This window comes from Rhinoraja longicauda, chromosome 9 (genome assembly GCF_053455715.1).
Source record: "Rhinoraja longicauda isolate Sanriku21f chromosome 9, sRhiLon1.1, whole genome shotgun sequence".
In the NCBI taxonomy this organism is placed as follows: domain Eukaryota; kingdom Metazoa; phylum Chordata; class Chondrichthyes; order Rajiformes; family Arhynchobatidae; genus Rhinoraja; species Rhinoraja longicauda.
In genome coordinates, this window is record NC_135961.1 from 67,693,438 (window position 1) to 67,704,587 (window position 11,150).

The 11,150-nt window shown below is 49.8% G+C and overlaps 1 protein-coding gene across 1 annotated transcript in view; it reads right to left on the reverse strand.

The window, feature by feature from the left end:
* Window positions 1-10,910, reverse strand: part of pno1 (partner of NOB1 homolog) — a 36,505-nt gene extending 25,595 nt beyond the window's left edge. Inside the window, exons 1-3 of the mRNA XM_078405668.1 lie at window positions 10,675-10,910; window positions 2,177-2,326; window positions 25-108 (exon numbers count right to left, since the gene is read on the reverse strand). Of these exons, the coding sequence (XP_078261794.1) occupies window positions 25-108; window positions 2,177-2,326; window positions 10,675-10,854 (414 nt within the window). The 5' untranslated portion in view covers window positions 10,855-10,910. The remainder of the gene's footprint in view (window positions 1-24; window positions 109-2,176; window positions 2,327-10,674) is intronic.
* Between the last annotated feature and the right edge of the window lie 240 nt (window positions 10,911-11,150).

Sequence of the window (11,150 nt, forward strand, 5' to 3'; positions counted from 1 at the left end):
ACTCAATACAGAACGTTGACTTACCTCCACTTGGAATCCAAGAACGAATGCCTTTACAAAGTCTGCCGCCTTCGTAAGTGAGCCTATATCTTGTGTATCTTTACACGTCTGTGGAACAAATTGCACAAAAACCTCATGCAACAGATGATATTTGGATACAAAGATTATATACAAAGCAACAGTTTGAAGAACTGAAGAGTCTGAAGAAGGGTCACAACCTGAAACATCACCCATTCCTTCTCTCCAGAGATGCTGCCTGTCCCGCTGAGTTTCTCCAGCAACAGATGATATTTGCACCAAGCACCAGATGTTAAGGTCATACCAAGAAAACCTATTCTAGACTATAATATAATAGACTATTCTAGACAATGTCAGACTCCTATTTATTGACTGAAGCTCTGCCTTTAGTTTAGAGATACAGCACGGAATCAAGCCCTTTCAGCCCTCCGAGTCCACGCCGACCAGCGATCCGCACACATTAACACTATTCTTTACCCACTAGGGACAATTTTTACATTAACCCACAAACCTGTACATCGTTGGAGTGTGGGAGGAAACCGAAGAACTCGGAGAAAACCCACGCAGGTTACGGGGAGAACGTACAAACTCCGTAGACAGCACCTGTAGTCAGGATCCAACCCGGGTCTCCGTTATTGCACTCGCTGTGAGGCAGCAACTCTACCGCTGCGCCACACGGAACTCATTGCCAGAGGGCTCTGGAAGCCAAGTCGTGGATATTTTTAAGGCAGAGATAGACAGATTCTTGATTAGAATGGGTGTCAAGGATTATGGGGAGAAAGTAGGAAAATGGGATTAGGAGGCAGAGTAGACTCGATGGGCCGAATGGCCACATTCTACCCCTTGTGAACATTGTGTGAACTGCACACGCTGCCAGGCATATATTTGAACAAGGCATTCTGAAAATAGGTGCACATAAATTAAACTTTGGTAGCAATTAAACAAGCGCACTATTCTAAATCAAGCACGCATGGTGCCAGTATTATCATATCATATCATATCATATATATACAGCCGGAAACAGGCCTTTTCGGCCCTCCAAGTCCGTGCCGCCCAGCGATCCCCGCACATTAACACTATCCTGCACCCACTAGGGACAATTTTTACATTTACCCAGCCAATTAACCTACATACCTGTACGTCTTTGGAGTGTGGGAGGAAACCGAAGATCTCGGAGAAAACCCACGCAGGTCACGGGGAGAACGTACAAACTCCTTACAGTGCAGCACCCGTAGTCAGGATCGAACCTGAGTCTCCGGCACTGCATTCGCTGTAAAGCAGCAACTCTACCGCTGTGCTACCGTGCCGCCCTTATGACCAGGCCCTTTGGCCCAACTTGCCCACACCGACCAACAAGTCCCAGCTACACCTGCCTGCATTTGGCCCATATCCCTCCAAACCTGTCCCAACCATCTTAAGGAATATTCAGGTAGATAAGGTGGCCAAAAAGGCTTTGGGCACTTTGGCCTTCATCACTCAGAGTATTGAGTATAGAAGTTGGGAGGTCATGTTGCAGTTGTAGAAGACTGGCCTAGAGGGTGTGAGCTCTAGGGAGAGGTCGAGTAGGCTAGGTCTCTATTCCATGGAGCGTGGGAGGATGAGGAGAGATCTTATAGAGGTACACAAAATCATGGGAGTGAATAGATCGGGTAGATGCACAGTCTTTTACCCAGATTATGGGAATCGAGGACCAGAGGACATAAGTTCAAGGCGAAGGGGAAAAGATTTAATAAGAATCCGAGGGGGTAACATTTTCACACAGAGGGTGGTGGGTGTATGGAACAAGCTGCCAGAGGAGGCAGTTGAGGCTGGGACTATCCCATTGTTTAAGAAACAGTTGGACAGGTACATGGACAGGACCGGTTTGGAAGGTTATAGACCAAGCGTAGGCAAGTGGGACTAGGGTAGCTGGGATATTGTTGGCCGGTGTGGGCGAGTTGGGCCGAAGGGCCTGTTTCCACACAGTATTAATCTATGACATAGTTATTTTGAACACAGAAAACTAGACTCTATATACATAAAGTATAAGCAGCCACATGATGGATAATTTAATTCTTTAATTCTGAGCAAGACAGATCTTCCCCAGTATACAATATTCCCACAGCAATGTTCCTGCTACTGCCATTCACATATCAGCTACATTTCAAATTATTCTTACCTTGATTTCAACATTTCTGCTTTTCAAGTTGAACCTTACTTGAAGCTGCAAATGGTCAACAACAGGGGTAAAGATTTTTAACCAGTTCTCTTTCAGGGGAGTATATCTATGTGCGGGAACGGGAATTTTACGAATTTCATCTTTGCCATCCTAAAAACAAAATATATAAAAGATCAATTAGGGTGAATGCAACCTTAACACATTAAACAATTAGTTTTTTTTAAACGTACATATACATCACATGTAAAGGTGACGTTTCTATCTTTTTTTTGCACTACCATGGATTTGTTTTCTGATCGAGTTTTGCATTGACATCTTGGTTTTTTTAAAGTGTTTTTCTTTTAAATACATATATCATCATATCATATCATATATATACAGCCGGAAACAGGCCTTTTCGGCCCTCCAAGTCCGTGCCGCCCAGTGATCCCCGTACATTAACACTATCCTACACCCACTAGGGACAATTTTTACATTTACCCAGCCAATTAACCTACATACCTGTACGTCTTTGGAGTGTGGGAGGAAACCGAAGATCTCGGAGAAAACCCACGCAGGTCACGGGGAGAACGTACAAACTCCTTACAGTGCAGCACCCGTAGTCAGGATCGAACCCGAGTCTCCGGCGCTGCATTCGCTGTAAAGCAGCAACTCTACCGCTGCGCTACCGTGCATATATAATTTATGATTCTGTGTGTTAGCCGAGTCTAACTCCCTGTAATGCTGCAAGTATTTCATTGTACCGCACCATAAGACAATAGACAATAGGTGCAGGAGGAGGCCATTCGGCCCTTCGAGCCAGCACCGCCATTCAATGTGATAATGGCTGATCATTCTCAATCAGTACCCCGTTCCTGCCTTCTCCCCATACCCCCTGACTCCGCTATCCTTAAGAGCTCTATCTAGCTCTCTCTTGAATGCATTCAGAGAATTGGCCTCCACTGCCTTCTGAGGCAGAGAATTCCACAGATTCACAACTCTGACTGAAAAAGTTTTTCCTCATCTCAGTTCTAAATGGCCTACCCCTTATTCTTAAACTATGGCCCCTTGTTCTGGACTCCCCCAACATTGGTAACATATTTCCTGCCTCTAACGTGTCCAACCCCTTAATAATCGTATACGTTTCGATTTGATCCCCTCTCACCCTTCTATATTCCAATGTATACAAGCCTAGTCGCTCCAGTCTTTCAACATACGACAGTCCCCCCATTCCGGGAATTAACCTAGTAAACCTACGCTGCACGCCCTCAATAGCAAGAATAATAGCAAGACCTCTCTAAATTATTTCGTTTAGAGATACAGCATGGAAACACGCCTCTCGGACCACCGAGTCCGCGCCAATTAATAATCAACCTCACGCTAGTTCTATGTTTTGCATCCTACACACTAGGGGCAATATACAGAAGCCAATTAATCTACAAACCTACACTTCTTTGGGATGTGGGAGGAAACCCATCCGGTCACAGGGAGAATGTGAAAACTCCGTACAGACAGCACCCGAAGTCAGCATTGAACCCGCATCTCTGGCGCTGTGAGGCAGCAGCTCTACCCGCTGCGCCAAAAGCAGATTGAGCAGGAAAACAACCAAAGGGCTGATGAGCACATAAATAAGACAAGTTGTCGATCCTCTGCGTGATAGTGCATCAGGGCTACACCGTCAGGAGGTGACACCTTTCCCATGACATCTCTCAGGTGAGCGCAGAAGTGCTGGTGTATCACGGCATTGTTCCCAGTGTCCCAGGCCAGCATTTCATCAATTGCTCAGCTTCTCACATTCAATTGATTGTTCTCGCTCACTGTTTACTGGGGGAGGGGGGGGTTGTCCCTACTTCATGAGAAAATTTTCGTTTTGGTATGTTGCTGAATACTGCAACGCACCTCTGCAGGTGTACGGTAGAGTGCAGACTGACTGGTGACATTGAAGGTAGACACAAAATGCTGGAGTAACTCAGCGGGTCAGGCAGCATCTTGGGAGAGAAGGAATGCGTGACGTTTCGGGTCGAGACCCTTCTTCAGTCTGAAGAAGGGTCTCGACCTGAAACGTCACCCATTCCTTCTCTCCCGAGATGCTGCCTGACCCGCTGAGTTACTCCAGCATTTTGTCTACCTTCGATTTAAACCAGCATCTGCAGTTTTTTTTGCTACACACTGACTGGTTACATCACAGCCTGGTTGAGTAACTCAAACACCCAGTAACAAAGGAGACTGCAGAGAGTGGTGGAATTATTCACAAAATGCTGGAGTAACTCAGCAGGTCAGGCAGCATCTCGGGAGAGAGGGAATGGGTGACGTTTCGGGTCGAGACCCTTCTTCAGACTGATGTCGGGGGTGGGACAAAGGAAGGATATAGGTGGAGACAGGAAGATAGAGGGAGATCTGGGAAGGAGGAGGGGAAGGGAGGGACAGAGGAGCTATCTGAAGTTGGAGAAGTCGACGTTCATACCACCGGGCTGCAAACTGCCCAGGCGAAATATGAGGTGTTGCTCCTCCAATTTCCGGCGGGCCTCACTATGGCACTGGAGGAGGCCCATGACAGAGAGGTCAGGCTGGGAATGGGAGGGGGAGTTAAAGTGCTGGGCCACCGGGAGATCAGTTTTGTTAATGCGGACCGAGCGCAGGTGTTCAGCGAAGCGATCGCCGAGCCTGCGCTTGGTTTCGCCGATGTAAATAAGTTGACATCTAGAGCAGCGGATGCAATAGATGAGGTTGGAGGAGGTGCAGGTGAACCTCTGTCTCACCTGGAAAGACTGTTTGGGTCCTTTGATGGAGTTGAGGGGGGAGGTAAAGGGACAGGTGTTGCATCTCGTGCGGTTGCAAGGGAAAGTGCCCGGGGTTTGGGTGGTTTGGGTAGGAAGGGACGAGTGGACCAGGGAGTTACGGAGGGAACGGTCTCTGCGGAACGCAGAGAGGGGAGGGGATGGGAAGATATGGCCAGTGGTGGGGGTCTCGTTGTAGGTGACGGAAATGTTGGTGGATGATATGTTGGATCCGCTGGCTGGTGGGGTGGAAGGTGAGAACGAGGGGGGTCCTGTCCTTGTTGCGAGTGGGGGGAGGGGGAGCAAGAGCGGAGCTGTGGGATGTAGAAGAGACCCTTGTGAGAGCCTCATCTGTAATGGAGGAGGGGAAGCCCCGTTTTCTGAAGAACGAGGACATCTCGGAAGCCCTAGTCTGAAACACCTCATCCCAGGCGCAGATGCGGCGTAGACGGAGGAATTGGGAGTAGGGGATAGACTTTTTGCAGGGGACCGGGTGGGAAGAAGTGTAGTCCAGATAGCTGTGCGAGTCGGTGGGCTTGTAGTAAATGTCCGTCACTAGTCTGTCTCCTGTGATGGTGATGGTGAGGTCCAGAAACGGGAGGGAGATGTCAGAGATAGTCCAGGTATATTTAAGGGCAGGATGGAAATTGGAGGTGAAGTGTATGAAGTCAGTGAGTTCTGAATGGGTGCAAGAGGTAGCACCAATGCAGTCGTCGATGTAGCGGAGGTAGAGTTCGGGGATGGGGCCAGTGTACGTCTGGAACAGGGATTGTTCGAGGTACCCGACAAAGAGGCAGTAGGGCCCATGCGAGTGCCCATAGCTACGCCTCTGGTTTGGAGGAAGTGGGAGGAGTCAAAGGAGAAGTTGTTGAGGGTAAGAACCAGCTCTGCTAGGCGGAGGAGTGTGTTGGTCGATGGGGATTGGGTGGTTCTACGGTCGGGGAAGAAACGGAGGGCTTTGAGACCATCCTTGTGGGGGATGGAAGTGTAGAGTGAGTGGACATCCATGGTGAAAATGAGGGAGTGGGGGCCTGGGAACCGGAAGTTATCCAGGAGATGGAGAGCGTGTGAGGTGTCTTGGACGTAGGTGGGGAGGGATTTAACCAGGGGGGATAGGATGGAGTCGAGGTAGGTAGAGATAAGTTCGGTGGGGCATGAGCAGGCAGAGACAATGGGTCTGCCGGGACAGTTGTGTTTGTGGATTTTGGGTAGGAGGTAGAATCGGGCCGTGCGGGGCTGGGGAACTATGAGATTGGAGGCACTGGGGGGTAGATCGCCGGAGGTGATGAGGTCGGTGATGGTGCTGCTGATAAGGGTCTGGTGTTTATCGATGGGGTCATGGTCCAGGGATAGGTAGGAAGAGGTGTCTGATAGTTGTCGTCTGGCCTCGGTGCGGTAGAGGTCAACACGCCAGACTACCACAGCCCCTCCCTTGTCAGCGGGTTTAATTATTAAGTCCGGGTTGTTGCGGCGTGAGTGGAGGGCTGCACGTTCAGGAGGGGAGAGGTTGGAGTTAGTCAGGGGAGTGGAGTGGTGGACACTGCCTTAAAAGGGCAGCCAGCATCATCAGAGACTCGGCACTCTGGTCATGCTCTCCTTTCACTCCTGCCATCGGGATGGTGGTACAGGAGTCCATAAACCATGACCACCAGGATCAAGAACAGGTTCCCAACAACCATCAAGCTTTTGAACACTGCACAACACTACAGTACACAACACTAACCGTAACTATAATCTTCTTTGGACTGTCTCTTTGGGTGTAGCACAGACTTTGGTTTTGCACTATTATAGTTACCTAGAATTACGGTCACTGTACAATTGATCATATTTTTGTGTTATTGCGATAATGGACGTGCAAGTTTACATTAAATAAGACTTTGCACGCTCCATTGTCAGCTAAACACCCTGAAATGTCAACCAGTATTTAAACATGGATTAGTATAGCTTCAGTCCACATTGTCTGCGCTGAACACGATGCCAGGCTCAGCTAAACTCCGCTGTCCGCGCATGATCTATATCCCTCCATATCCGTGTGCCAATCCAGCACAGTGGCGCAGCGGTAGAGTTGCTGCCTTACAGCGAATGCAGCACCGGAGACCTGGGTTTGATCCTGACTACCGGTGCTGTCTGTACGGAGTTTGTACGTTCTCCCCGTGTGACTTGCATGGGTTTTCTCCGAGATCTTCGGTTTCCTCCCACACTCCAAAGACGTACAGGTTTGTAGGTTAATTAGCTTGGTAAATGTAAAAATTGTCCCTAGTGGGTGTAGGATAGTGTTAATGTGCAGGTAATCGCTGGTCGGCGCAGATTCGGTGGGCCGAAAGGGCCTGTTTCCGCGCTGTATCTCTAAACTAAAAAGCCTCTAAACGTCACCATCGTATCTGCCTCCACCACCACGCCTGGCAGCGCGTTCCAGACACCCACCATCCTCTGTGTAAAAAAAAAAACCTTGCCTGGCACCTCCTCTCACCTTAAAGCCATGCCCTCTAGTTTTTGACATTTCCACCCTGGGAATAAAGTTTGTGACTGTCTACCCTGTCTGTGCCTCTCATAACTTGATATATTTCTTTCAAATCTCCCCTTAACCTCCGACGTTCCAAAGACAACAATCCAGGTCTGTGCTACCTCTCTCTGTAGCTAATACCCTTTAATCCAGGCATCGCTCTGGTAAACCTCCTGCACAGGGAGCAAAGAGGTCCTTCTGCAGTTGTACAGGGCCCTAGTGAGACCACACCTGGAGTATTGTGCGCAGTTTTGGTCTCCACATTTGAGGAAGGACATTCTTGCTATTGAGGGAGTTCAGCGTAGGTTCATGAGGTTAATACCTGGAATGGCGGGACTGTCGTACGTTGAAAGACTGGAGCGACTGGGCTTGTATACTCTGGAATTTAGAAAGATGAGAGGGGATCTTATTGAAACTTATGTTTATTAAGGGATTGGACACACTAGAGGCAAGAAACATGTTCCCGATGTTGGGGGAGTCCAGAACCTGGGGCCACAGTTTAAGAATAAGGGGTAGGCCAATTAGAATGGAGATGTGGAAAAACCTTTTCACTCAATAGACAATAGACAATAGACAATAGACAATAGGTGCAGGAGTAGGCCATTCAGCCCTTCGAGCCAGCACCGCCATTCAATGCGATCATGGCTGATCACTCTCAATCAGTACCCCGTTCCTGCCTTCTCCCCATACCCCCTAACTCCGCTATCCTTAAGAGCTCTATCCAGCTCTCTCTTGAAAGCATCCAACGAACTGGCCTCCACTGCCTTCTGAGGCAGAGAATTCCACACCTTCACCACCCTCTGACTGAAAAAGTTCTTCCTCATCTCCGTTCTAAATAGCCTACCCCTTATTCTTAAACTGTGGCCCCTTGTTCTGGACTCCCCCAACATTGGGAACATGTTATCTGCCTCTAATGTGTCCAATCCCCTAATTATCTTATATGTTTCAATAAGATCCCCCCTCATCCTTCTAAATTCCAGTGTCTACTAGCCCAATCGCTCCAGCCTTTCAACATACGACAGTCCCGCCATTCCGGGAATTAACCTAGTGAACCTACGCTGCACGCCCTCCATAGCAAGAATATCCTTCCTCAAATTTGGAGACCAAAACTGCACACAGTACTCCAGGTGCGGTCTCACCAGGGCCCGGTACAACTGTAGAAGGACCTCTTTGCTCCTATACTCAACTCCTCTTGTTACGAAGGCCAACATTCCATTGGCTTTCTTCACTGCCTGCTGTACCTGCATGCTTCCTTTCATTGACTGATGCACTAGGACACCCAGATCTCGTTGAACTCCCCCTCCTCCTAACTTGACACCATTCAGATAATAATCTGCCTTTCTATTCTTGCTTCCAAAGTGAATAACCTCACACTTATCTACATTAAACTGCATCTGCCATGTATCCGCCCACTCACACAACCTGTCCAAGTCACCCTGCAGCCTTATTGCATCTTCCTCACAATTCACACTACCCCCCAACTTAGTATCATCTGCAAATTTGCTAATGGTACTTTTAATCCCTTCGTCTAAGTCATTAATGTATATCGTAAATAGCTGGGGTCCCAGCACCGAACCTTGCGGTACCCCACTGGTCACTGCCTGCCATTCCGAAAGGGACCCATTTATCCCCACTCTTTGCTTTCTGTCTGTCAACCAATTTTCTATCCATGTCAGTACCCTACCCCCAATACCATGTGCCCTAATTTTGCCCTATGAGGGACCTTGTCGAAGGCTTTCTGAAAGTCGAGGTACACCACATCCACTGACTCTCCCTTGTCAATTTTCCTAGTTACATCCTCAAAAAATTCCAGTAGATTTGTCAAGCATGATTTCCCCTTCGTAAATCCATGCTGGCTCGGAATGATCCCGTTACTGCTATCCAAATGCTCAGCAATTTCGTCTTTTATAATTGACTCCAGCAACTTCCCCACCACTGATGTCAGACTAACTGGTCTTTAATTACCCGTTTTCTCTCTCCCTCCTTTCTTAAAAAGTGGGATAACATTTGCTATCCTCCAATCCACAGGAACTGATCCTGAATCTATAGAACATTGAAAAATGATCTCCAATGCTTCCACTATTTCTAGAGCCACCTCCTTAAGTACTCTGGGATGCAGACCATCAGGCCCTGGGGATTTATCAGAGTTGTGGAGCTATGGAATTCTCTGCCTCAGAAGGCAGTGGAGGCCAATTCTCTGGATGCTTTCAAGACAGAGTTAGAGCTCTTAATAATAGCAGAGTCAAGGGAAATGGGGAGAAGGCAGGAACGGGGTACTGATTGAGAATGATCAGCCATGATCACGGTAAATGGCGGTGCTGGCTCAAAGGGCTGAATGGCCTATTCCTGTACCTATTGGCTATGTGGACAAAGGAATGGGGGTAGGAGAATGGGGGAGTTAATTGGGGCAAATGAGGGTAAATTGGGAGAATGGGGTGTCGGGGTACAGGTTTAGTTGGGTTGAGAAATACAGCGCGGAAACAGGCCCTTCGGCCCACACCGACCAGCTATTCCCGCACACTAACACAACCCGACACACAATAAGGACAAGTTACATTTACACCAAGCCAATTAACCTACAAACCTGTACATCTTTGGAGTGTTAAGGGGAGAATATGTGGGAATGGAAGGGGGATCTGGAGCAAGGGGACAGTGGGACAGGGGAGAGGACGTGGACGGGTGGGGGAAGAGGTTGAGGAGGGGGAGATATGGGGGGGGAGGGGGAGATATGGGGGGGGAGGGGGAGATATGGGGGGGGGAGGGGGAGATATGGGGGGGGAGGGGGAGATATGGGGGGGAGGGGGAGATATGGGGGGGGAGGGGGAGATATGGGGGGGAGGGGGCGATATGGGGGGGAGGGGGAGATATGGGGGGAGGGTTGGGATAGTGGGGGAGAGGAGGGTGGGGGTAGGAGTTTGGGAAAGTGGAAGGTGGGGGATTGGGGCAGTGAGGGGCGGGGGGGGGGAAGAGAGGAGGGGGGTTGGGGATTAGGTGTTGGGTAGAGGGAGCGTTGGGGTAGTGGGGGGAGAGGGGGGTAGGTTGGGGGCAATGATAATAGACAACTCTATTATCATTGGTTAGGGGGGTGGGGTGGAGATTGGAGGGAGGTTTGGGGGGGGGGGGGGGGGGAAGAGAGGTTCTGGGAGAGTTGTTGGGGGCTGTCAGGAGCGGTGGGTGGAGCTGAGGCTGAGCGGCGGCGGCGGCGGCGGCGCCACGTTGAGCCTGAGGCCCTCACTCACCAGCAGGTGCTGCCCGGCCACGGGCGGGAAGTCGGGCCGTTTCCTTGTGGTTGTGGGCTCGGTCTGCATCCTCCGCTTGCGGTGGGGATGGGGGGCGGCGCTGACGAAGGCCGAGTCGCCGCCATCGCCCCGCGCTGTGGCCGTGGCCGTTGCCGCCGCTTCAACCGCCGTTGCCGCCATCCACGCCGCGCGCCCAAGGACCCCGTCCGTCCGTCCGCCGCCGGGGGGCTGCCCTCCCTCCGCCTGTCACACGAGGAAAGACCGGGGGCTTGTGTATTCCCTAGTTCAGGTTTGATTACTGCGCAAACACCTCACTAGTGGTCATCTCACGCAGGAGTTTAGAAAACATAGATATCTTTGGTTCAGCAAAGATAATAGAGCAGAGCAAGATAGACCCTAAAAAACCGTAGACAAGTATGTCATGGCGCCATTTTAGTAGGCAGAAACTTGCAGAAACATTTTTATTTTTAATCCGT